General features: G+C 46.0%; 1 protein-coding gene and 1 pseudogene across 1 annotated transcript; one reads left to right on the top strand and one right to left on the bottom strand.

The window, feature by feature from the left end:
• Positions 1-1204: 1204 nt before the first annotated feature.
• On the bottom strand, positions 1205-1690 carry LOC110259709 (proteasome assembly chaperone 4 pseudogene; annotated as a pseudogene).
• Positions 1691-6349: 4659 nt separating this feature from the next.
• On the top strand, positions 6350-14429 carry PPAG3 (pregnancy-associated glycoprotein 3). Its single transcript, NM_213809.1, is given in 9 exon segments — positions 6350-6402; positions 7562-7727; positions 8530-8647; positions 8736-8854; positions 10026-10225; positions 11104-11220; positions 12717-12858; positions 12946-13044; positions 14274-14429. Coding segments are annotated over 9 exon segments (1170 nt in total).
• Positions 14430-27681: the final 13252 nt, after the last annotated feature.

Here is a 27681-nt window from a genome sequence, read left to right as displayed (position 1 = left end):
GTTCTTCCCTCCCCTGGGCACCCCGACACTTCCTCCTAGAATCTTCCTTCCAGGAACTTGTCTTCTCTGGGATCTTCCTCTGACTGACTTCTCTCTGTTCTCTCCCTGGATGGAACCCACCCTCTGTCGCTGCTCAAAACCTGCCTCAGGAACGGGCACCAGGGACAGAGAGAGCCCGTGTGTGATGTGACCTGTCGAGCAGTTGAACCCCTTTCAAAACTTATGTCCTGAGGAGACATATGTATGTTTACAACAAATGCTCAGGGGGTGACCCGAGGCCCAGTCCTCACCATCAGACAGCAGGACAGGGCCAAACAGGACACGGGACAGCCAAAGCGGGTGGGACACCTCCCGAAGCCTAAGACTCTGACCTTTGGTTCGAGGGGAGGCTGCAATCTTGCGTGGCCTCAGGCACATCCTTCAGCTGTGCTCATCTCTGCCCCAAAACCAGACCAGTCATGACGGCCTTGTCATGGAGGGAGCGGTGACAGGGTGTAGGCAGAGGGTCTCGACTCAGTAAATGACCCGTTGATATTATTCATTATTCCCACCTGAAGATTTTTGGCAGTGACATTTCTCTCTGCAAAAATTTGCAGAAATTTGTTCACCCTTGACTTCAGAGATGAAGCGATATAAAGGAGGATGAGAAACACAGGAGGTGCTTTTCTGGATTCAAGATACAGGTGTTGACATGTTTAAAAGAATGACTGGAAGATTCCAGAATTCTTAATTTAAGCTTACTCCGCGTTTATTCATTCATTCATTCATTCATTCATTCATTCATTTTGGCTTTTTAAGGCCACATCTTTGGCATAAGAAGGTTCCCAGGCTAGGGGTCCAGTTGTAACTGCAGCAGCCGGCCTTCGACACAGCCACAGCAACCTGGGATCCGAGCCACATCTGCAACCTGTTTCACCACAGCTTGAGGCAACACTAGATCCTTAACCCACTGAGGGAGGTCAGGGATGGAACACGCATCCTCAAGGATACTAGCAGGGTTTGTTTATGCTGAGCCATGACAGGAGCTCCAAGCTTGCTCCTTCTAAAGAGTCCTTAGAACTGAATACCTATCTATCTATCCTTAAAGTAAGTTACATATCATCACTTGTAAAATACATATAACCCAATAGAAAGCTTTCAGCTCCTAAAGCACAGGAAGGCAACCTGGCCCATTCTCTTTCACCTGTAAATCCCAGAGCCGCCACTCTGCTATTTGAACAAGGATGCATGCTGACCTCTGGTGACCACCTGAGGACACGGCAAGATCATCTGTATTTATTCAACCAACATCTGCTATGCAGGAGTCCAGGGTCCTTGCTGCCACCCTGGCTAGAACAGCTCCAAAAAAGCCTCCATTTCCTCCTCAATCCTGTTTTCCACAAGTGCTGCAAAGCCGCCGTCCTGCCATGAAGGTTAAAGCTGACAAATACCTGTTTGTTGGCCTTCCTGGCGAAGTGCTGGGCGAGGCTGGTGGACATCGTGTCCGATGTGTCCCGAGGAGGGACGTGGACATAGTGATGGGTTCATAGCAGGTGCACATGGCCACGGCAAGGTTGCTCAGCTTCCGTGTGGCCTTGACCCACAGGAAGAGCGAGTCCATGAGCCGCGTGACATGGAAGTGGACAATCTGCTCCCACAGACTCGTTCTGAAGTTGTTCTGGGAGACGGCCCCCACCCGCGGCTCCTCCATGCGGCCTGGATGCCTGGCCCCATGCAGGGACTGGTCCACGCCAGCCACCTGGGCTGCCCCAGCCGCCTCCAGACCCAAGTCCCGGCCTGGATTTTCCACATGCCACAGAGGTAGCCAAAAACAACAACAACAAAAAAAATACACCCAAAGTCACACTTATAGAAGCAGAGGGTAAAGTGGTGGTTGTCCGGGGTCAGGGAGGGGGGAAATGGGGAGTTGCTGTACAACCAGTATGAACTTTCAGTTCTGCAAGATGAGTAAAGTCTAGAGATTTGCTGTACAATTCAGCACCGATAGTTCACAGTACTGTATCAAGCACTTGGGAAAAAAAATATGTGCCACCCCTGTGGCACATGGAAGTTCCCAGGCTGGAGGTGGAATCAGAGCTGCAGCTGAGGCCTACACCACAGCAACAGCAACTCTGGATCCGAGCCACACCTGCAGCAATGCCAGATCCTTAACCCACTGAGCTGGGCAGGGGTCAAACCTGTATCCTAAAAGACACGATGCCAGGTTCTTAACCTGCTGAGTCACAACAGGAACTGCATCACATATGTGTTTCGAACTCATGCATTCCATTTGTATAATTAAACACCCACAGAGACAGGCATACATACAACCTCATTCACATGGCAACGTGGTTCCATATTCAGATTCTGGAGTTAGATTACCTATGTTCATGCCCAGGCTCTGCTACCCAGAGCAGAGAAACCTCAGGTTCCACGTGGATAGAAATACAGATCGTAGCAGCTATATGCAGACATCATAAGACCGCTGTGAAAATTACATGAAATCATGTGGTACTTTTAGTGCATTGCTTAGACCTAGTAAGTGCGCAGGAGTTGCCCAGCTGGTAATGCTGAGTGATGCAGAGAGCTGGGCCCTCCATCCCCAAGCAAGTGGCATGGCCTTGCCAGTCTTCAGTATCTTCCTCCGTGAGACTAGCCGTATTGCAATAGTTGATCTCCTACATTCGATCAAACAAAAAGATTTCTGTTATTCTGTGACTGTAATTACATGTGATGTTGGTTCTGAACTGTCAGCATGACAGTGAAAATCAATCATGAACAGCTAACAAAAAACTATTACTGTAATTTTACTGTTGCTGTGATTATATGTTTTTATTTTTATTGCAGTATAGTTGATTTATATTGTTGTGTCCATTTCTGCTGTACAACAGAGTGATCCAGTCATATATATATACACACACATTCTTTCTCTCACACTCTCTTCCATCATGTTCCACCCCAAGAGATTGGACATAGCTCCCTGGGCTGTACAATAGAACCCCACTGCTAACAATTCTAAGGGGAATATTGGCATCCACCAACCCCAAACGCCCCATCCGTCCCACTCCCTCCCCTCTCCCTCCTCCCCCAGGGCAACCACAGGTCTGCTCTCCATGTCCATGATCTGTTTCTGGTTTGCAGATAGGATCTTTAGCCATACTTTAGATTCCACACATAAGTAATGTCACATGGTATTTGTCTTCCTTTTTCTCACTTGCTTCACAAAGTAGGAGAATCCTTGAGTCTGGCGCCTTAGACCATTCAGCCATCCTGGCATTTTTATTGGAGCTTTTTTATTTCATACTTAAACCTCTTTTCTCTCTTCCACTGAAAACCTTGCTTCATAACAACATTAGCAAAATTACTTACATGCTTTAACGTGTAACCTAAGTATGATACTTTCAGCGATACAGTGGCAATATCACCAACAATAAGAGTTTTGCATAGACTTTCAAATTTCATTAGTCTTTTTTTGTGGTTGTTGTTTTGGTTTGAGTTTGGGGGTGCGTTACTGTTTGCTTGTTTTTGTCCTTAGAAAATATCTCACTCTGAATGTTGAGTCAAAATTCTGCATTTTAAAGCCACTTAAGTAATGTTTTTTTCTTTTGGGCTATGTCACCAACTTGATGCAATTAGGTTCATTTGTCTTAGTTGGTTCTCAGTCTTGACAGATGAGTTGATCTATTTTTTGATTCTGTAACACATTGACATGGTTGCAAAGGCAAGCTAGAAAGCAAGAAAAATCTCAATTTCATCCCATAAAATTAACTTTGTATTCAATTTTGGTTTATTCTTCCACTGCTTCTTATTGAGAATATACATACATATATGTATATGTAAATTTGTGTGTATGTAAAAGAAACAAACTATAAGCACTGTTCTGGGCCCTCTTTTTAAGGCCTAAACAGTTACTATATGAAAATTTGATAACCAACAAGGACCTGCCATATAGCAGAGGGAACTCTACTCAACTTTTTTTTTTCCTTCTTATGGCCACACCTGCAGCATGTGGAAGTTCCTAGGCTAGGGGTTGAGTTGGAGCTGCACCTGCAAGCCTACACCCCAACCATGGCAGTGCCAGATCTGAGCTGCATCTGCAGCATGCTCCATAGCTTACCACAATGCCAGATCCTTAACCCACTGAGCCAGGCCGGGGATCAGACCTGCATCCCCAGGGACACTATATCTGGTTCTTAACTCTGTGAGCCAGAAAAGAAGCTCCAACTCAAATATTTTATAATAACCTACAGGAGAAAAGAAGCTGGAAAAAAAAGAAATACATGTATGTACAACTAAATCACTTTTCTATACACCTAAAACTAACAAACATTATAAATGAACTAACTTCCATTTAAAAAATAATTTTTTAAAAAGAGAAAAAATGCAATTGTATTAATAACAACAATAATAACCAAAAAAGAAAACCCTAAACAATATATGGGGGAGAACTCACCCATTCCACTCCTCTCTCCATCCACATTCTGCCAAGTTGTGCACCTGCCCTATATATCTTAACTGATACAACCCTATGGGTGGTCACTCCAGGTAGGTTTCTAATCTTTTGCTTTTACAAGTAAAGTTACAATGAACAGCTTGCACATATGACGTGTGGCATTTTTGCCAGTGTATCTTTGGAATCAGTCCCTAGAAGGAGAGTTGCTGAGTTAAAGAGCACACGTGTGTGTTGTGTGCTAGATGCTGTCAGGTGCCCTCCACAGGGACTGAACCATCAAACCTAAGTTTTATCAATGTGCAAAAATGAGAAGGAAGATGCCCCACAACTTCTGTCACCCGGCCAGTGACCATCAGCCTCGCTTTATTTCACCAAGAGACAAGCCTGGACAGATATCCTGAGGAACAGGGCAGCCTCCACTATTTAACCAAGAGACAGGTCTGGACAGATCTCATACAGGAAGACCCAAGTCCAGGGAACCCTGAAGGAGCAGCAAAATGCCATCATCTTTGCTTTGGCGGCAATAGGAGGTAAACCAGTGTATCTGTTCATCTCAGGCTGAGCAGAAGCTCAGAGTGGTGATTTTTAGGTCTTCTTTGACTGAGAAGACACTTAAAACTTATTTCTGACTTTATATGTTTCGTTGGGCACACTACAAGTTTCAAGGTTTGGATCCCCTTAGGGAATTACGACAAGTGCATAGTAAGTGGAAATTTTTATACATGTTAGCTTCCATGCCCCTGGTGGTCCTTCTTGACAAATGGAAGGAAAATTCACATGGTTAAAATGTATTTAGTCCCTTATTCATTCACCCAGAGTGAATGGAACCTCCTCTCTGTCCCCTCTTGACTCCCACCTCCAGGTAAGAAAGAAAAACCTGCACAGCCTGCAGGCTGAATCCAGCACACAGTTGCTTGAGGTTTGGATCACACGACGTTTCTTTGCGGAAAAAAAGAGAGAGAGAGAATTAGTACTTAACATTTGAGATCAAGGGATTTTACATAAATATCCAGACTTCTGACTTCTCTGGAAAACTTGCCCAACCAGCCTGCTTTCCAGCATGGCAGCCACTGTTTAGAGCTGAGTAGACACTGCCCCAGCCCAGGATGCCTGTAAAACCAGTCCATGCATTGCTCTTGCAACCTGGGCCATGAATTTGTGAGAACTGCCCTAGACTGCCAGCTCCCTGAAGACAAGGACTGCCTGCATTTTACTCATGTTTGACTTCCTGGCATCTAACCTGGACCCCAGCACACAGGGTCCTCCATTAATGTGTTGGATGAATAAGACATCTTTTGGAGGCATGCATCCCATTTCTTCCAATAGTAAGACTGTGCCATTGGAATTCCCTCTAGCCTAGGTCTTGGAAGACAAATGGCACCCCAGGTGTCATGATCTGTGCCATGGGTCCCTACCTAAAGCCACTTGTATGTCAGCGGGCTGCTCCTAAAGTCTTCACTTTGCCATTTGACCTCTTTTCCTCCTCGCAATCTCCTCTTCAACAGAGAACAAGGCACACCTCACTAAGTGGCTGCCAAGACCACATGAGTTCATAAAATGTCAAGCATGGCCCCCAGCACTTATTTTTATCACATTGTTAGCAGTGTTTCATCTCCAATGTCACAAGAGCCTCCCAGCTCTTTGTTAGTTCCCGCAGTTTGATTTCGTTGTGCAGCTAAGCCCCAAGGAAAAGATTGCAGTAAAATCTCTGTATTCTGAGAATTTTCCACGTCTACTCCCCAAGGACATTGATGGAGGCTAAGATCTTATCAGGAGGTCTGTATTTCTTATCATGTCCATTAGTGGCCCACAGGGGACAATTGAGCCATTTCAGAGCATATAAAACTAGAACCTTTGGGCCACTACTACATGCTAAGAACTTGCTCTTTCCTGAGTACCTGGACCCAGGAAAGAAGCATGAAGTGGCTTGTGATCCTTGGGCTGGTGGCCCTCTCAGAGTGCTTAGTCATGTAAGTACGGGGACTGGAAGCGAGATCATCTTCCTCTCCCTCCCTCCCTCTCTCTCTCTCTCTCTCTCTCTCTCTCTCTCTCTCTCTCTCTCTTTTTATCTCTCTCTTTCTTTCTCTCTGGAATATTTCTTGTCATCCTCTTATTCATCTACCCATCAGGGTTAGAAGGGAATGTCATCATTCCTGACAGTCTTAAACTTCAACTCTCACTGATTGATAAGTACCTTGCCATGGGCACCGTGGGGCCCAGGGGTCTTGGGGTAGGCCTGCAGGGCAACAGTCCCATCATGACCTATGTGAAAAAATGGCACACCTTGGATTTGTTCAGTGCACAACCTGTTCAAACGTCAGCATAGTCCTGTGGAACACCATTTCTCCTGCATTTGCTCCTAGGTCTCCTCTCGGTTCTCTCTCCATTTCTGTGTCTATATGTCCCTGGGGTGTCATCTCTGTATCTGTCTTTTTTTTCTCTCCATCACTTTGGATTTCTCTCTGCATGAAGAACACTCCAAGGTTTTGTTGTTTTTTTCTTTTTCAATTTGATTCATTCTAGTTTCTATAGGCACTTAATTTTCATAATATATCCCCATCTCCTGGCTTCCTCTCTCACCTCTTTCTTCTGATTGAGCCCTGGAGAAAGATCAGGAGGCCTACTGCTAGGCCTTTTGACCTCTAACAAGCAGTATGACCACAGCCAAGTCACAGACTCCCTGTCCTGCATTCCAAAGTCCTTCTCTGTAAAAAGAGGATCATGATGACCCTTGGGCCTCCCTCCCAGAGCTACTGTGAGGCAGATACAGCAGGGTGACAGTAGCAATGGTAACGGCTGTCATTGTTGAGACTTCCCGTATATCAGCTACATTACATCCATCCTCTTACCTAATAGCCAGAACATTCTATGTAGGGTGTGGGGTTATTGTAGTCCACTATTTCCTGATAGAGGGACTGAGACTCCAAATGGTCATATGACTTATATGAGATTAAACAAAAGAACCTGTATTCAAACCTCGGTCTTTGCCATGGTCTTTGCAAGATGACGCTCATAAAAATACTTGGAAAATACACAGCTCCACTACAATGCAAGGTGTGACAGTCATTCTACAACACCAACAGCAGAGGGCTCTCTCTTATTTTTTTCCTTTTCCCATGCTTCATGAAGAATCCCTCTCACGAAGGTCAAGTCCATCCGAGAAAACCTCAGGGAAAAAGACTTGCTGCTAAATTTCCTGAAGGAACATCCCTACAACATGATCCAGAAATTCGGGCTAAAGGGTTCTCTCTGTTCCCCAAAAATCTCTTGTCTTCGCCTGTGGAACTACCTGGATGTGAGTACCTGGGAAGGATGGCCCCACAGCGCCCCCTGGTGCTCTGGTCTAGTACTGGGTATACTCTGGAGGTCCGGGAGGGATACTGGGGCTGGGGGTCCTGCAGGAAGCCCAACCTCAGGGGAACAGGCGCCTCATACCCAGAGGAGAAGGCACTCCCACCCTCAACTCTTGGTCTGCAGTGACTGGGCCCAGCAATTACCAGGTGGCAGGTAAACATCCATTTCTGTGCCAAAGATGTGTCATCGTCTTGAGGAAGATTGTTCTTTTAGACCTAAGAGAGCCACTGAGCTACGGAGGAAGGGTGAGTCATGTCTGATAAAACAAAGTCAACTGCAAAGCAGGTTTAAAACCCCAGGCAATGGAAGTGGAGCCTCCAAAGACCCAAATATGATACCAGTAAAAAGTTATTGAGCCCCTTCCTTGGGTGACACTATAGAAATCTAATGCTATATGGTTATGGCTACTGATTTTAAGAAAAGGTCTTATCTATTCTGCAAGAATGCAGAGGCTGGCCTGAGACACAGCAACTCATACATGAATCACATAAAAGGGCCAACTGCCTGGTGTTGAAAGGACAAGGTTTGAGTTTGGGCGAAGGAAGGAGAAGGACATGCTCAAGCTGGGCCTTGAGGGGGACACTGGAGAGCTGCTCCAATGAGGCACTGGTCTGAGCAGAGGCTGTGAGGTGGGAAAGGGATTTTAGGTGCCATGGGGCAGCTCGAGGTTGGTGGCACATTGGGAAACCAGGGTGACCAGGGCAGCCAGGCCTGCCCTGACCACCCCTTCCTGGCCCCTATAGATGGTCTACGTGGGCAACATCACCATTGGCACACCCCCGCAGCTGTTCAGTGTCATATTTGACACCGCCTCATCTGACTTGTGGGTGCCCTCCAACCAATGCCACAGCAGAGCCTGTGGTGAGTGCCCCCCCATCCCTCTTGTGCTCCCCCCACCCCCTTCTCAGTCCACGGCAAGCTCACAGACACTCATCTCCTCTGTCTGCAGTTACACACAGGTCATTCAATCCAACTCTTTCCAGTACCTTCCAGAGTTCAAATCGGACCGTCAAACTGGCCCCTCATTCTGGGCTAGTGTCTGGATTACTGGGATATGACACCGTTCAGGTAATGTGAAAACCATGAGCTGAGGCAGGGCTGGCCAAGGACGGGATCCCTTAGGAGGGCCTGGCTTTCCCACAGTCCTGAGTGGCTCGCCTCCTACCTGCCCTGCAGGACTCTGTCCCTGTGGAGCAAGTGCACCTGCTGACATGCAGACTCTCAGATCAGCCAACCCAGAGAGAAGTTTGAGGGGTGGATTTGCTAGCAGCAGGGAGAGGGGAGAGAAAAACACACACCTTTCTATTCCCCAACTGGGCCTGGCACTTCCATTGTGATCATTGTTTAATCCTGCAGCCCCCATCCCACACACCCACCCCTGGCAGATACTATTATTATCTGCTTTATACAGATTAGGAGACTGAGATGCAGAGAGCAAGGGCCTTGGCCAAGGTCACCTATCTGGTAAGCGGTGAAACTGAGATGGCCAGTCAAGACTCATGCAGGTGTGGGGTTTTGGGGGGAGAGAATAAAACTTATCTGGGGCCCCTGGGAGACAGCCAAGGGCTTCAGGCACACAGGTGGGGGAGGCAGGGGGCCAAAGATCTGGGAGCTACCTGCTAAATGCATTCTACTCTAGGGGCTCTTGGAGAATCTCATTAAAATTAAGGCCAGACTCCCTGAAAGGAGTACTCTCTTTTTCTTCCCCTTTCTCTCTCTCTCATGCACACCACACACACACACACACACACACACACACACACACACACACACACACACACACAAATTTCCCTAAGGACCTTGCAGCTTCACTGTATAATGGGCATCTTTCTTACTGTGTGGATGCAGAATCCACAATGCATTGCAACGAACTCATCCCTTTCTACCATCAGATCCCAGGGACGCCAAAGAGAAGGTTACCCTGCTCTCTCCTCATGTTCTCCTCAGGTGGGAATCATTTGGTTCTGTCCTGGTCTCACTTTCCGCACGAGGATGAGGGCATAAGGCCAATCTACTAACTGCAGACAGCGTTCCCCAAAAGAGTGGCTGTGGGTTGTTATCCACAGCCCCACACAAAGGGGAACCAGATCCCCATCCCAGCTTGGTCAGTGGTCAACCCAGGGCCCATCAGGGTGTTTGTTCAGTGCAAGCTAATGTCATCTCCCTGCCCATCTCCACCCCAGCCCAGTGCCAGCCCTGCTTCCCAAACCTTCATAGGGAACAATCCTTTCCCCCACAGATTGGCAGATTCAAGAGCGAGAACCAGGCATTTGGCTTGAGCCAGTCAGAGCCTGTAAAGGAACTTGAAAATGCATTCTTTGATGGCGTCCTGGGCCTGGGCTATCCCAGCCTCGCCATCCAAGGGACCACCCCCGTCTTTGACAACTTAAGGAAGCAAGGGCAAATTCCGGAGCCTGTCTTTGCCCTCTACTTGAGCACGTAAGTCTGAGTGGGACAAGCCCTCTCTATATTTATGCGGCAACATGCGACAATTGCATGAAAATGTCTAGACAACCTGATCCAGAAGATCCATGGTAGTCTAGACCAGGGTCAACTAACTGAGGCTCCAGAGCCATATATGGCCCTGCCACAGGTTTTTGGAAATAAAGTTTTATTGTAACACATTCATCCGCTTGGGTTAAAGGGCAGCGCTTGGTCCAGGGAGGTGGGGGGGGGGAGGAGGAGCAGTGGAGGGGTCAGGATACAGGTGGGAAGAGAAGAGAATGGGATTCGCTGACGGATTCGATAAGGAAAGGACAGGGATGGGGGGACTGTTTCTTCCTCACTCACATTTGACCAGGAGCCCAGGAGCAGCTGGAGCACTGGCAGGGGCCAGTGCAAAAGGAACATGAGGGACCCCTTTGTGGAAAACGTTGAGTTTCAAGACAGAGATGGCAGCGGCACGGGGCCAGGAACCTGGCCTTGGGTGAGCCTGATCCATGCCCTTGGCACCCTAAGGTCCCAGCTTTCCTGAAAATTGACAGGCTGGCCCAGTGGCAGCCACAGCCCTCCAGGCTGGGGTCCCCAGAGGGATTCTCTCAGCAGGCTGATTGCGGGAGGGGACCAGTCCCTCTAGGAAGGGTGGGTGGTCAGAGCCTGGCCAGGATGCCCAGGTTCAAACCTCTTCTGGGCCACTCACTAGCCAGTCAGGTACTCAGCCCTCCATGCTTCAATTTCTGCATCTGTAAAATGGGATCATTGCAGTGCCTGTGATGGGTGGATAAGCACACCCCACAACAGTGCCTGGTGTGGCCATGTTGAGAAAAGCCACCCATTATTCTCCTACACTCAGCCCTCCCTCCCCCTCTGCTCCTCAGCAATACAAAGAAGGGCAGCGTGCTGATGATTGGCGGCGTGGACAACAACTTCTTCACAGGAAACCTCAAGTGGGTGCCCCTGTCAGCGCGAAACTACTGGCAGATCACCTTGGACAGGTAAGCCCCTCCCTCTGAGGACCACGCTGAGGGATGCCCACACAGGGGCACACAGACACAGGAAAGCACACACACATTCACACACAGAAACATGGTCATACACAAACAGATACACACACACTCCACAGAAAAAGACCCACATAGAAAGACACACAAAGAAACACACAGGCAGACACATATAGTCACACAGACACAGCAAGACACACAGAGGTACACAGAAACACACACCACCCATGGGTCAATAATCACCCAAGCCTCCTGACCAGGGTCCTGACCAGGGCCCAGAGATTCTTCTGCAACCCAGATGCTGCAGCTTCCTCTATGGGAGGTGGGAGAGGAATGTGGTTTGAGGACCCTAAAGGGTCCTGAAAGGAGGATCAGGGAGACTTCCACGAGCCTGAGCAGGCTGGTGCTACGATGACCAACCGTCCTCGGCTACCCAGGCCCAAGCAGGTGATTCGTGCACAGGACCGCCAGTGGGAAAACAAGACACGTCCTGGACAAACTGGGAAAACGGGTCTCCTTAGGGAGAAGCTACCCAGCAGTGTACAGAGGCTGGCTGCATTCTTGAGACTGGAAAGCACATCAGACAGAGAGATACCTCCTGACCCTGACCCACCCAGCCCCATCCCAGGCACACAGGCGGACAGGGACTATCAAGAGACCACCAGGGAGCTGGGATCCAAGAGTGGCCTCAGAACAAGAGGCAGGAGTTGAGCCCCTCACACAAGAGCTTCCATGTCCCTTGGAGGCCCCTGGGCAATGTCGCTCATTGGCTGCCCGGGGGCCTCAGTGTCTGAGCCAGCCCAGGGGGCAGGGCTGGGGGACAAGCTCTCCCAGGGCACCAGTGTCCCCCTCCCCACCACTCTGAGCATCTGCTGCCCCAGAGAACCTCCACCGTCTCTCTGGGTGTGGACCCATTATTTCTCAGACTCCAGAAACAGGGCTCTGGTGTCCCCCATTCATGTCTTCATTCATTCATTCCACAAACCCAAGGTGTGGATCCACTGTGTCCTGGGCATTTGACAATAGGACTTGTTCTTACAGACCTAGTATACAGTGAGGGAGACATACAGCAAAGGAGTCAGAAAAAGAATGAATAGCCACTTCATACCATGCTAGACATGAGGAAGTATACACAGAGAATGGCCAGGAGTGAAGCTTGGTCTAGTCTGGAGGGGTGGGGAGACTTCCCTGAAATGTGACAATTAAGCTGCAGCCTGGATAAGGAGGAGAAATTAACCAAAGGCGATGGAGGCCTTCTAGACAGGGTGACCAGCACATGCCAAGGCCCTGAGATCCGAAAGAGCCTGGTGCATTCAAGAACTGAAAGGAAGTCATGGAAGATGAAATGACTGGAGCAAAGGAAAACAGAATGGGGGCATGATCTGGAGACTGTTCTGGAGACAGGCTCTGGGGGAGGCGGGGAGGAGTGGGCAGCAATGGGAAGAGACTTCAGAGGGATCCTGGTGACCACTTTGTCCACTGTCTCTTAGGATCACCTGGAGAGGGGTGGTTGTTGGTTGTACCCGTGGCTGCCAGGCCATCTTGGATAGTGGGAGCGCATTCCTGCTTGGCCCAAGTAGACAGATCTCCAGCATCCAGAAGATTATCCAGGCCAGGTTCATTGAGAACGAGGTGAAAGATCATGCCACAGGGTCTCTCTGGGGCTCTATACACAGGAAGGATCAGCTGGGCCAACCTCTCTCCCTCGTTTTCTAATAGTACCAGGTCCGATGTTGTGCCAGGACGACACTGGCTGACTTCATCTTCACCATTAACAACGTCCAATACCCAGTGCCAGCTCGTGCCTACATCCGAAAGGTGAGGGGCCAACCCTGGGGGCTGGTGCTCAAATCAGGGACTTGGAGGAACCATAGGGCTGCTTGATGCTGAGAGGAGGGGACCATAAAGGCCAAGCTGCACCACTGAAGATGCTGCTGAGCCCCACCCACCACTTCAACCACCCCACCTCCTGTGTCTGGGGTCAGAGCTTCCCACAAAACCAGCCTCTTGAAGGCAAAGGGAAGACTAGGACAACCACCATCCTGAAATAAAGATGGAGACTCCACCCCAGGCAGGTGTAGTACCAGCCACAAGGAGAGGGGACCACTAAGGGCTTCTGTCCTCAAGGAGCTTCTGGTCAACCAGGGCCCACAGATGGATGACACAGAATCCCTGTGATCATCAGGCTGAGGGACAAGGGGGTTGGCTGAGGACACTGCCAGTGTGTTGTCCCACCAGAGTGGTTCACAGTCTCCCTGCCCATCTCCAAAGTGCCCTGGTTTGGATGATGATTAGAGGGTTTCCCGAGTCCTAGGCTGCACCTGCCCTTCGTAAGCCCCAGGTCCCGCTCTGGGAGCTGGGACACCAGACCAGCCCTGTGCAGGGCTTGGAGGCCCTCCTGCATGAAGGGGACACAGTGACTGCACAGCCCTGGCTCAGACTTCAGCTTTATTACACATCAGCTCCCAATGGGAATTGAAAGGAGGCTGAAGGAGCTCAAAGAAGGCTGTGAAGAAGAGAGGGAATTTCAATGATTCTAAACCCCCATCCTCTGGGGTGGAGGCAAATGGACACTGGGCTCCATGCCCACGGTACCCCTGGGGGCTGTGCCAAGGGATGCCAGGGGCAGATCCAGCCTAACGAGGGCTAGAGATAGGGGAGCACCGGGCCAAGTCACCCAACCCAGCCTGGAGTGGCCAAGGAGGATGAGCGGGGTCCAGGAAGGCCACCCGAGTGGGGGTGGGGTGAGGCGCTGAGCACAGTCTTAAAGAACAGGTTGTGGGGAAAGGGGCAAGAAAAGGCCTTCTGTGCAGAGAGAACAGCCAGCCTGGGGCAGAAGGAACGAAACAGCAGGGAGGGGTGGAGGGGGGCTACAGCCCACCTGGTTCTTGGATGGACACCCCGCTTCTGCAGCTGCTCAGAGAGAACCAAGTGGGTCTCACCTAAGGCGGGAGATGAAACCCAGAAGCTGCCTGCTCTTGATATGGAGGGAGGGCAGTGGCAGGTGAGGGCCCATGCTCATGGCCATGTCTTTCCCACTTCCCCAGGGTTCTACTCCTCGCCGCTGCTACAGCAACTTTAGTGGAGGCACAGAAAGCTTGGGCAAGGAGGAGACGTGGATCCTGGGTGAGGTCTTCTTAAGGCTGTACTTCACTGTTTTTGATCGAGGACAGAACAGGATTGGCCTGGCTATCGCGGTGTAAATGCTGGAGCTGCTTCAAGAAGCAACCAGGCCCACTCCCCAATCACACATTCACTCACACCTAGGGCGTTCTCACCCAGGGAGGGTGGCTTGACTGGGGTTCCGTGCTCTGCAAAGCCCAGTTCTGGGTAAAGATTAAAGGATTGCCTTGTCAGTGGTGCTAATACCAATGGGCACTTCTCTTGAGTCTGGGCGGTGCCTCATAATCACGAAGGACTCGATAACCTAGTCTGAACCAGAAGTGAGAGGAGCACATCTCCACGAGATTTCCAACAGAAGGGCAGACCTCTTGGAAGGATACCGGGGATCGGGGATGCAGACACCAGAGCAGATCCAAAGAGCTCAGTGATTTGACCCAAGTCATCAGAAGCCATCAGCTCATGCTTTTCATGCCTGGTCTTTCCCTCTTCTTGTCTTTCATTCTCTGGCCTCACAGCTTTCATGGCTCAGCCTTCTAAACATAATGAAGAACTCCGCAGATAGCTGCCCCAGGTCTTTCTATCCCTATGGCATTGAACCCCTAGGTAATCAAGGGTGGGAAATATCAGAGTAATAAAAAGGACTCTGATTGGTCCACCTGAGGTCATGTGTCCAACCCTGGACCAACCATCATGGAAAGGGTCATGGGGTATATGATTGGCTTTACTTGGTCACGTGGTGCTTCCCTGCAGAGACCAGGATTGACAGGTCTTCCAGAACCCCTATTGGAGCTGGAGAGAAGTGGCCCCAAATAAGTGCCAGAGGGATGTTCAGATTAAGGAACTCTGTGTGACTATCCCACAAACTGTGCCACATTCTCAGAGGGATGGTAAAGGTTAATAAAAATAGATGCTAGGCAGTGCCTTATCCTTGAGTGGTTAAGGAACCACCTTGTGGCTGGTGTCACTGCTGTGGCTCAGGTACAATCCCTGGCCCCTGGATGTGCTACAAGACTGGCAAAAAAAAAAAATTCTATTCTTACCCTCTCAGAGGACCTTTGACAGTGGCCCTCTGCTCCAGAATGGCTTTGGTTGAAGACCTGAAAACTACAATGTTCCCCTTATCCCCCCCACCCCAGTCATCAGCTCTCTGCCACCCACTTCTATAGTATCCTTCCCAGTCCCACTTCTGGGGTGACACACCCACTTGGATGCCCAAGCCATCCCCACCATTTGGGGGGCCCAGCCTGGCCTGCACCTTGGCCTCTCATGCTGTTGACAGGGCTGTGTGTCCTGTAAAGGAGGGGGGGGCACCGGGTGTACAAAGACTTCAGCCTTTTGGAGCTTCCTCCTGAGGGTGGAGATACAAACCATCTGGCTCCAGCTGCCATGGTTGGGCACATTTGCAGACACAGGAAGATGCACAGGCTGGACAGCAGGGGCTAGAGGCAAAGGGAGCCCCTGATAGAAGAAGGAACGGGGAGGAATAAATAAGATGGAAAACACACCCATCTCACCCAAAGTATCTGGACTCTACTTCACTCAGGCAAGAAAATGTCAGCTACAGGACTGTTTTCCTCCCTTCATCTTTTCATTCAATACAAATTTACCAAGCACTTGAACTATGTGCCAGGTACTGTGGTGGATCCCAGAGACAGAGGGCTGGGTTAGGAACCCACCACCCAGGCGTGGAGACAGATAAACAGACAACCCCCAGTGGCAAGGGCCAGATGGAGAAAATAACAGAGGTGTTGAGATCAGAATGGGTTTTTGGCTTCATGGAATCTCAAACAAAGAGTTTGAAAGATTAATTTTCCACATGGTCTTCATGGAACATTAAGTAATGCCTCTCCTGGTGAGAAACCACCAATAACAGTCATAATAATCAGCCCCAGTTGATGACACGTGCAGTCTCCCTGTTTCCTCATGAGTCCCTGAAGGGCATGATCCCCATGGTACAGATGAGGGAAGTCTCCTCCCATCTTCTGGTTCCATTACCAGTGACAGGCACACAGTAGGTCCTCAATTACTCCATGTTAAATAAATGAATGGATGGATCAGTAAGTGCTTTCACTAGAACACACTGCTGCACCCATGTCGGGGACCATGTATGCTGTCAGCATGGCTTATTTCCATAATAGCAACCTGAAAAGATCAGGCCTGGCTCCCTAGATGAGCCTAAGGGAGGGGCTGAAGCAGGTGTCTGTTAATAAGCCTGCTATTCTCCAGTCTCTATGTTGGCAGCATGTGCCACCAACATGAGGATAAATTCTGATTTTCAAAGCAAACATCTTGTCGTTCTCTCCATCCTTATCCTATACTAGTTGCAGACCAGAGAGATTTGTAGCCTTCAGTGAGGGAAAAAGTAGGAAAAACAGGAAAAAGATAGATCTGGAGTTCCCATGGTGGCTCAGTGGAAAAGAGCCCAACTAGTACACATGAGGATGCAGGTTCGATAAATGGCCTCACTCAGTGGGTTAAGGATCCAGCATTGCCATGAGCTGAGGGGTCTATTGAAGACACGGCTTGGATCCCTAATTGCTGTGGCTGTGGCATAGGCCAGCAGCTGCGGCTCTGATTCAACATCAAGCCAAGAGTCCCAGGTGCAGCCCTAAAAAAGCAAAAAAAAAAAAAAATTTAAAAGATACATCTTTGACATTTCCTGTGAGTGTATAAATTAGTGCAGTCTATTTGGAGATGATTTGTCCTTAAAATAAGTATAGCCACTTGCCCAGAAATCTTGCTTCTAAGATTTATGCTAAAACAATGATCAGAAGTGCCCACAAACATTAATAAGCAAGGATGCAATCCTCAGGGCCTCTTACAAAAGGGAAAATCTAGGACATCCCAAGGCTCATTCAAGTATACACAGCACAGATCAGCCATTGAGCAACTTAAAATTGTGTTTTGGGAGGGCATTCAGTGTTAGGAGATATTTTTCCAATATGACTCTGAGAGAAAAGAATAGAATATAAAACAGCATGATTCCCGGGTTGCTAAGCACATGGAAGACACTGCAGCATCCTGGCCAAGCAAGTACATCCTGGAGCTCTCCTGCCTGGGTGCACATCCCACCTCTGACACCTACAAGTCATGTGACCTTGATAAGTTCATCTCTGGTCAGAAGTTTTCTCTTCTGTAACTTTGGAATGAGGATAGTTCCTCTCACACGAATCCTCAAGAAAATGCACATTAAGTGACAATGAGATATCACCTCACACCTACTAGGGTGGTCATTACAAAATAAAAAGATGAGAAGTGTTGAGGAGGACGTGGAACCCTGTGTTGGTGTGAGTGGACAAGGATGCAGCTGCTGGAAAACAGAAGGGAGGTTCCTCCAACACTTGAAAAGAGAATTGCTATTTAATCCAGCAATCCCACTTCTGGAATCCCACTTCTGGGTAGTTATTCCCCCCAAATTAAAAGCAGGATCTCAAAGGGATATTTGTACTGTCCTGTTCATTGCAACATTATTCACAATAGCCAAGATGTAGCAAAAACTTAGATCCATCAACATTTGAATGGATAATGAAAATATGGTAGATACATGCAATGAAATATTATTCACATTTTTTAAAAAAGAAGGAAATCCTGCCATTTAAAAAATGTATTACACATGACTTAGACTGTTCTGTCAATTTCTACTGCATAGGAAAATAACCAAGTTATACATAAAACTATATATTAATAAACATTCCCTTTCTCATTTATACTACATCATGTTCTATCATAAGTGATGGATATTGTTCTCTGTGCTATACAGCAGGATCTCGTTGCTCATCCATTCTAAATGTAATAGTTTGTATCTAATAACCCGATACTTTTAGTCCATCCCACTCCCTCCCCCTCCAACTTGGCAACCACAAGTCTGTTCTCTAAGTCCCTCAGTTTCTTTCTCTTCTGGAGATAGGTTCGTTTTGCCACAATGCAGATTCCATGTATGAGATATCACATGATATTTTCCTCTCTTTCTGAATTACTTCATTTAGTATGAGAACCTCTAGTCACATCCATGTTAACACAAACGGCATTCTTTTGACTTTTGTTATGGCTGAGTAATATTCCATGGTGTCTATGCACTACATCTTCTTAATCCAGTCATCTGTCAATGGACATTTAGGTTGTTTCCATGCCTGGGCTATTGCAGAGAGTGCTGCAGTTTTTATCATAGGGGTGCATGTAGCTTTTGGAATGAAAGTTTGGTCTGGATACATGCCCAGAGTCGGATTGCTTGATCATATGTCAGTTCCATACGTAGTTTTCTGAGGTACCTCCAAACTGTCTTCCAAAGGGGTTGTACCAATGTACATTGCCACCAAGAGTGTAGGAGGGTTCCCTTGTCTCCACAGCCTCTCCAGCATATCTCATCTATGGACGTATTGATGATGGTCTTTCTGACAAGTGTGAGGGGGTACCTCATTGTAGTTTTGATTTGCATCTCTTTAATGACTAGTGATGTTGAGCATTTTTTCAGGTGTCTGCTGGCCATCCATATGTCTTCCTAGGAGAAATGTCTCTTTAGGTCTTCTGCCCACTTTTCAATTGCATTCTTTGTGCTTTTGCTGTTGAGTTGCAGGAGGTGTTTGTATACTTTGAGAGTAAACCCTTCTTGGTTGCATGGTTTCTAACTATTTTCTCCCGTTCTATAGGTTGTCTTTTTGTGGTTTTTATGGTTTCTTTTGCTGTGCAAAAGCTTGTCCGTTTTAGTGGGTCCCTTTGGCTTCTTTTCGTTCCTATTTCTCTTGCCTTAGGGGACTGACCTAAGAAAACATTTGTGTGGTTGACGTCAGAGAATGTTTAGCCTATGTTCTCTTCTGGGAGTTCGATGGTGTCCTATCTTATGTTTAAGTCTGTAAGCCATTGTTAGTTGACTTCTGTGTGTAGTGTGAGGGAGTGTTCTACTTTCATTGATTTACATGCAGGTGTCCAGCTTCGCCAGCACCGCTTGCTCAAGAGACTGTCTTTTTTCCATTTTCTGTTCTTGCTTCCGTTTTGAAGATTCATTGACTACAGTGGTCCATTTCTACTAGGTGTCTGGGCTTATTTCTGGGCTCCCTCTCTCTTCTGTTGCATTAGTCACTATGTCTGTTTTGTACCAGTACCACACTCTCTCGGTTACAGAATATTGTCTGAAGTCTGGGAGAGTTACGTCTCCTGCTTGGTTTTCTTCCTCACTACTGCCTTGGCAATTCAGGCTCTTTTATGGTTCCATACACATGTTTGGATTGTTTGTTCCAGGTGTGAGAAAAATGTCGTCAGTAATTTCATAGGGATCTCATGAACACTGTCGATGGCTTTGAGTGGATGTCATTTTAATAACATGAATGCTTCCAGTGCAAGAGCATGGGATATCTTCCCATTTCTTTGAATCCTCTTTAATTTACTTGATTAATGTCTTATACTTCTCAGCATAGGAGACTTTCACCACCTTGGTCTGGTTTATTCCGAGGCATTTCATACTTTGTGGTGTGATTTCTAAAAGGTATACATTCTTGTTATTCTTTTTGTAATATTTCATTGTTCGTATGTAGAAGGACAGCTGATTTCAGAATGTTAAACTTGTATCCTGCTACTTTGCTGAATTTATTCATCAGTTCATGTAGTTTTTGGGTAGCATCTTTAGGGTTTTCCACATATAGTACCACATCATCAGCATAGAGTTATAATTTTACCTCTTCCCTTCCCATTTGGATACCTTTTATTTCTTTCATTTTTCTGATTGCTGTGGCTAGGACTTCTGATAGTATGTTGAATGCGTTGAATATACGTGGTGAGACTGGACATCCTTGTCTTGTTTCAGACTTTAGCCGAAAGGCTTTCAGCTTTTCTCCATTGAGAATGATATTGGCTGTGGGATTCTCATCAGTGGCTTTTATTGTGTTAAGATAGGATCCCTCTATACCCACGATGGTAAGAATATTTATCTTGAAAGGATGTTGGATTGTGTCAAATGCCTTTTCTGCATCTGTTGAGATGCTCATGTGGGCTCTGACTTTTCTTTGGTTAATGTGGTGTAGGCTGTTGATTGATTTGCATATGTTGAACCATCCTTGTGAACTTGGGATGAGTCCCATCAGTCGTGCTGTATGGACTTTTTAATGTGGTCTTGGATTCAGCTGGCTAAAATTTCGTTGAGAATTTTGGAGTCTCTATTATTCAAAGATACTGACCTATAAGTTTTTGATACTACCTTTGTCTGGTTTTTGGAATTTGGGTGATGCTGGCTTCATAGAGTGTCTTTGGGATTATTCCTACTTCTTCAATCTTTGGGAAAAGTTTAAGAAGGATGTGTATGAGTTCTTCTTTGTAAATTTTGTAGAATTTGCCTGTGAGGCTATCTGGACCAGGATGTTGTTTGTAGGGAGTGTTTTTATTAGAATTTCAATGTCAATTCTGGTGATCAGTCTTTTCAAATGATCAATTTCCTCTCGATTCTGTTTTGGTGGGCTGTATTTCTCTAGAAAGTGGTCCATTTCTTCTAGATTGTCAAATTTCTTGGTATATAATCTCATAATATTCTCTTATTGTTTATATATCTACAATATCCATTGATATTTCCTTTTTTCATTTCTTATTTTGCTTATCTGGATTGTCACTCTCTTCTTGGTGAGTCTGGCCAGAGTTTGGTCAATTGTGTTTACTTTTTCAAAGAACTGGCTCTTGGATTTTTTTATTTTTTTCTATCATTTTTTGACTCTGTATTTCATTGATTTCCTCTCTGAACTTTATGACACCCTTCCTTCTGATGACTTTAGGTTTTCTTTGTTCTTCCTTTCGAATTCTTTTAGGTGGTAGCTTCGGTTGTTGATTTGACATTTTCCTCTTTTTTCAGGAAGGCCCGTATCACTATGAACTTCCCTCTGAGAACTACTTTTGTGGCATCCCATGGATTTTGAATGACTGTGTTTTCACTGTCATTTGTCTCATGGCATTTTTTTATTTGCTTTTTGATTTCCTTGTTGACCCATTTGTTTTTTTAGTAGCATGTTGTTTAGTCTCCACATAGTCAGGGTTTTCTCATTTCTTTTCCTGGGGTTGATTTCTAATTACAAACCATTGTGATCAGAGAAGATGCTTGAAATAATTTCCATAATCTTAAATTTGTTGAGCTTAGTTTTGGGTCCCAGTATCTGATCAATCCTTGAGAATGTTCCATGTGCACTTGAAAAGAATGTGTATTCTCGCTTTTTGGGTGTGACGCCCTAAAAATATCAATTAAATCTAACTGTTCTAATTGCCTCATTTAGGATCTCTGCTGCCTTATTGAATTTCTTTCCAGAGAATCTGTCCATTGAGACGAGTGGGGTGTTAAAATCTCCTACTATTTTTGTATTCCCATCAATGTCTCCTCTTATGTCTGTTAGTATTTGTTGTATGTATTTGGGTGCACCTATATTAGGGGCATATATATTGACAAGTGTAATATGCTCTCTTGAACTGATCCTCCTATCACTAAATAGTGTACTTCTTTGTCTTTCTGGACTTTGTTTTTAAAGTCTGATTTGACTGATGTGAATATGCAATTCCCACCTTCATGTCCTCTCCATTGTCATGAAATATCTTTTCCCATACCCTCACTTTCAACTTATATGTGTCCTTTGCCTTAGGTGAGGCTATTGCAAGCAGCATAATGTAGGCTCTTGTTTTCACATCCAGTCTGCCTCTCTATGTCTTTTGATTGGCACATTCAGTCCATTGACAGTTAAGGGAATTATTGATAAATCCTTTGCCACTGTGAACTTTGTTGTCCAGTTAATTCTATGTTTCTCCTTTATTCCTTTCACTTTTTTTGTTTGTTTGTTTGTTTTGGCTGGATGATTTCCTTTTATTTTATGCCTGTGTCCTCTTCTTTATAGGTTTTGTGAATGAATTGTTTGTTTGGTTTTGCTTTGTGGTTGCCCTGCTTTCCAAGTCGGTTGACCCCTTCCCATATCTGCCTGCTTTTTAGCCTGATAGTCACATAGGCTCAAATACATTCTAAACAAAAAGAGTCTAGACTTTCTGGCTTCCCTTCCCCACATTTTATGATTGTGATGTCCTTCTTTACATCTTCGTGTTTATCCTTTTGCTGATCCTTGTGTTTATCACGGCTTTTACAAACACCTTCCCCTCCTAGATCTGCACACGGCTTATAAGGGATTACTTTCCTGTTGTGATTTCCTCCATCCTGAATCTGCTTACGTCTTTCCTTTTTAGAGGAGAGCTGCCAGTATTTCTTTGAGAATGGGTTTAGATTGCTATCCTCTTTTACTTTTTGTGTGGGGGAGAAATTCCTTATTTCTCCGTCTACTGTAAATGGTAATCTTGCTGGGTAGAGTACTCTAGGCTGTAAATTTTTCCCTTTTACAATTTTGAATATATCTTGACACTCTCTTCTGGCCTGTAGTATCTTCGCAGAGAAATCAGCACATAACCTTATGGGCGTTTCCCTTATAATTAACTCCTAGATTTTCCTCTTGCTGTCTTTGGAATCCTCTCCTTATCTTTAACTTTTGCCATTTTTAGTATAGTATGTCTTGGTGTGAGTTTGTTTGGGTTCAACTTGTTTGGGGCCCTCTGTGCTTCCTGTATCTTGATATCTGTTTCAATTTGTTGAAGGTTTTAGTTCTGCAGAAGGGCTCAAAGATATGGTTATACATATTCCTTGAAGAGGAACCAGGACCCTGCCCCAAGGCTGCACTCTTGTCTCTTGACTGCTCCTCCCTGGCCTCTGCATTCCCTCCCTTCCCTGCCTAGCAACTCTTTGAACCTGCCCTTTGGAGCTCAGTGAATGTCAGAGAGGCTGAAGCTTACTCCCTAAACATAAGAAATGGGAGACACAGAAAGCCTTGTGTGCCCAGGAGCCCCACATAGTCCTGCTTGGTTTCCACATTTGCTGCATATGGTAGTTCCCAGGCTGTAGGTCTTCACCACAGCCAGATCTGGATCCAAGCCACATCTGCAATCTATGCCAGAACTTGTGGCAACACCAAGATCCCTAATGTACTGAGCAAGGTCAGGGATTGGACCTGAATATTAAAACCACTGTGTCAAGTTCTTAACCCTAGGAGTCACACAGGAACTCCTCCATGTAAGTTTTTTAACTCATACATTCCATTTGTATAATTGTCTCTGTACACGCAGAGTCAGGCATATATACAACCTCATTCACATGGCAACGTGGTTCCATGTTCGGGTTCTGGAGTTAGGTTACCTGTGTTCATGCCCAGCCTCTGCTACTCAGAGCAGAGAAACCTCAGTTTCACGTGGTTAGAAATAGAGATCATAGCAGCTACATGTAGACATCATAAGACTGCTGTGAAAATTAAATGAAATCATGTTGGTACCTTTAGTGCATTACATAGACCTAGAAAGTGCTCAGGAATTGTCCGCCTATAATGGTAATGCTGAGTGATGCAGAGAGCTAGTACCTCCACCCCTAAAAAGCAAGTGGCATGGCCTTGCCAGACTTCAGTATATCTTCCTCCAAGAGACTAGCCGTATTGCAATAGTTGATCTCCTACCTTCAATCAAATGCCAAGATTCTGTTATTCTGTGACTATAATTACATGTGATGTTGGTTCTGAAATGTCAGCATGACAGTGAAATTCAATCAGGAAGCAGCTAAAAAAAATTATTTTTTGTTCTGATTATATTTTTATTTTTTATTACAGTAGCGTTGATTTAGTGTTGTATTGATTTCTAAGGCATGGCATGGTGACCCAGTCATTCATGTATATACATTCGTTCTCTCATACTCTCTTCCATCATGTTCTACCCCAGGAGATTGGACATAGTTCCCTGGGCTGTACAATAGAACCCCATTGCTAACAATTCTAAAGGGAATATTTGCATCCACCAACCCCAAACGCCCCATCCATCCCACTCCCTCCCCTCTCACCTCTCCCCCGTCCCCCAGGGCAACCACAGGTCTGCTCTCCATGTCCATGATCTGTTTCTGGTTTGCAGATAGGATCATCTTTAGGCATACTTTAGATTCCACACATAAATGATATCATAAGGTGTTTGTCTTTCTCTTCGAGACTTGCTTCACTTAGTAGGAGAATCCTTGAGTCTGGCACCTTAGACCCCTCGGCCATCCTGGCACTTTTATTGGAGCTTTTTTGTTTCACACTTAAACCTCTTTTTTCTTTTCCACTGAAAGTCTTGCTTCACAACAACATTAGCAAAATTACTTACATGCTTTAATGTATAACCTAAATATGACACTTTCAGGGGAACAATAGCAATACCACTAAGAATGTTGTATAACAGTTTCAGATTTCTTTAGCCTATTTGTTTGTTTGCTTTGGTTTGGTTTTGCTTTGAGGAAAAGATTATTTATTTGTTTGTTTTAAATCTAAGAAAATAATCTCACTCTGAATATAGAGTCAAAATTCTGCATTTCAAGCCACTTAGGTAATTTTTTTTCTATATGGCTATGTCACCAACTTGATGCAATTAGGTTCACTTGTCTTAGTTGGTTTGCGGGCTTGACAGATGAGTTTATCTATTTATTTATCTGAAACACAATGACATGGTTACAAAGGCAAACTAGAAAGCAAGAAAAATCTCACTTCCATCCCTTCCCCTCCCCCATAACATTAAATTTTTATTCAATTTTAGTTTATTCTTCCACTGTTGCTTATTGAAAATATTCCTATATGTGTATGTAAAAGCAACAAACTTAAGCACGGTTCTGGGCCCTCTTTCTTTAAGGCCTAAACAGTTACAATATATAAAATAGATAAACAAAAAGACCTACCATATAGTAGAGGGAATTCTCAATTTTTTTCTTTCTATGGCCACACCCACGGCATATGGAAGTTCCCAGGCTAGGGGTCAAATCACAGCTAGAGCTGCTGGCCTACACCACAGCCACAGCAACGTGGGATCCGAGCCACATCTGTGACCTACACCACAGCTTACGGCAGTGTCAGATCCTTAACCCACTCATCCAGGACAGGGATCAAACCCGCATCCTCATGAGCACTGTGTCTGGTTCTTAACTCTCTGAGACACAACAGGAATTCGAACTCAATGCTTTACAATAACCGATAAGAGAAAAGAATCCAAAAAAATGAGATATACATGTATGCATAAATGAGTCACTTGGCTGTGCCCCTAAAATTAACACAACATTGTAAATGAACTAGACTTCCACTTTTAAAAATACTTTGAAAAAGAAAAAAATGCACTTGCATTCATAACAATCATGATAACAACACAAAATCCCTAAACAGTATACCCTGGAGATCTCACCCATCCACTCCTCTCCACACCCCCACTGTAACCAGCTGTGCACCTGCCCTACATACCTGAATTGACCCTCCCCTGTGGATGGTCACCTCAGATATGTTTATAAGCTTTTGCTTTTACAAATAACATTGCAGTGAACAGCTTGTACCTAGCACATATTTCATTGCATTTTTGCAGTGTATCTTTGAGATAGGTCCCTAGAGGGACCATTGCTGAATTAAAGGGCATACATGTGTGGTTTGCTAGACACTGTCAGGTCGCCTCCATAAGGACGGAATCACCTCAATTTTAACACTGTTCAAAAATGAGGAGGAAGACACAGTGGCCCCCAATTCTTCTGTCGCCCAGCTACTAACCAGTTCAGCCTCCCATTGTTCTCCCCCATGGACACTCCTGGACAGATCTCAGGCAAGACAACCCCAGGGACCCCTGAAGGAGCCCTCAAATGCCATTATCTTTGCTTTGGCTGCAATAGCAGTTTAACCAGTAGCCCTGTTCATCTCAGGCTGAGCAGAAGCTCAGCGTGGCCTTTTTTATTTTTTATTATATTTTTTGTTTTCATTGATTTATAAGACTTTTAAAAATTAATTCCTTCACTGTATCCTTGTTTTGACAAACAATATTTCAAGGCATGGAGCCTATTGGGGAATTATAACAAATTTCTGTTGTGGCTCACCAGGTTGAGAAACACACTAGTAGCCTATTGGGGAATTATAACAAGTTTCTGTTGTGGCTCACCAGGTTGAGAAACACACTAGTATCCATGAGGATGCCACTTTGAGCTTGGCCTCATTCAGTGGGTTAAGGATCAGGTGTTGCCACAACCTGTGGCAGAGGTCAAGGAGAGGCTCAGATCTGGCAAGGCTGTAGCTGTGGTGAAAGCTAGAGCTGCGGCCTTGATTCCACCCCTAGCCTGGGAACTTAGGATGCACATGCAGACCTAAAAAAATAAAATAAAATAAAAAACTAGTGAACAGGGAATGGAATTATTATATTCATTGCCTTATTTGTCCTCGCTGGACATTCTTAACAAAGGGAAGGAAAATTCACACGGTTAAGATGCATTCAGTCCCTTATTCATTTGACCAACATGAATGAAACCTCCCCTCTGTCCCCTCTTGACTGCCGCTTACAGGCCAGAGAAAAACCTGCACAGGTGCTGGAGGTTGGGATCACAGCATGGTTGTAAAAACAGAGAGAGAGGGAAGAAAATTAGTAGCTAACATTTGAAATCAGGGGGTGTACATGAACATCCAGATTTCTGACTTCTCTGGAAAACGTGGCCAACCAGCCTGCTTTCCAGCATGGCAGCCACAGGGTGGAGCTGCGTAGACGCTGCCCCAGCCCAGGGTGCCCATCCAACCAGGCCATTCATTGACTTTGCGTCCTGGGCCATTAGTCTGTGAGAACTGCCTTAGACTGTCAGCTCCCTGAAGACAAGGACTGCCTGTGTCTGACTCAACTTTGACTTTCTGGCATCTGACACGGACACCAGCACACAGGGTCCTCCATTAACATGTACTGGATGAATAAAATGTCTTTTGAATTCATGCATCCCATTTCTTCCAATGTTAAAACTGGGCCATTGTAATTCCCTCTAGCCTAGGATTTGGGAGACAATTGGCATCCCAAGTGACATGATCTGTGCCATGGGTCCCTACCTAAAGCCACTTGTATGTCAGGAGGCTGCACTTAAGTCTTCACTTTGCCATTTGAACTCTTTTCCTCTTCACAATCCCTGCTCCAACAGAGGACAGAAAGGCACACCTCACAAAGTGGCTGCCAAGACCGCACAAAACTATGAAATGCCAAGCAAGGCCCCCAGCACTTATTTTTATCACACTATTAGCAGTGTTTCATCTCAAATGTCACGAGAGCCTCCCAACTCTTTGTTAGTCCCCATGGTTTGATTTGGTTGTGCAGCTAAGCCCCAAGGAAGACACAGAAGTAGAATCTCTGTATGCTGAGAATTTTTCAAGTCCACTCCCCAAGGACATTTACGGAGGCTAAGATCTTATCAGGAGGTCTGTATTTCTTATCAGGTCCAATAGTGGCCGAGAGGGGACGATACAGGCATGTCAGAGCATATATAACTAG

Source organism: Sus scrofa, chromosome 2, assembly GCF_054392235.1.
Source record: "Sus scrofa isolate SSC_HxYL_T2T_F1_AM1 chromosome 2, Sscrofa_HxYL_maternal_Yorkshire_Landrace_v2.0, whole genome shotgun sequence".
Lineage (NCBI taxonomy): Eukaryota > Metazoa > Chordata > Mammalia > Artiodactyla > Suidae > Sus > Sus scrofa.
Note: the sequence above shows the minus strand (reverse complement) of the source record. Positions and strands in the feature narration are given on the sequence as shown.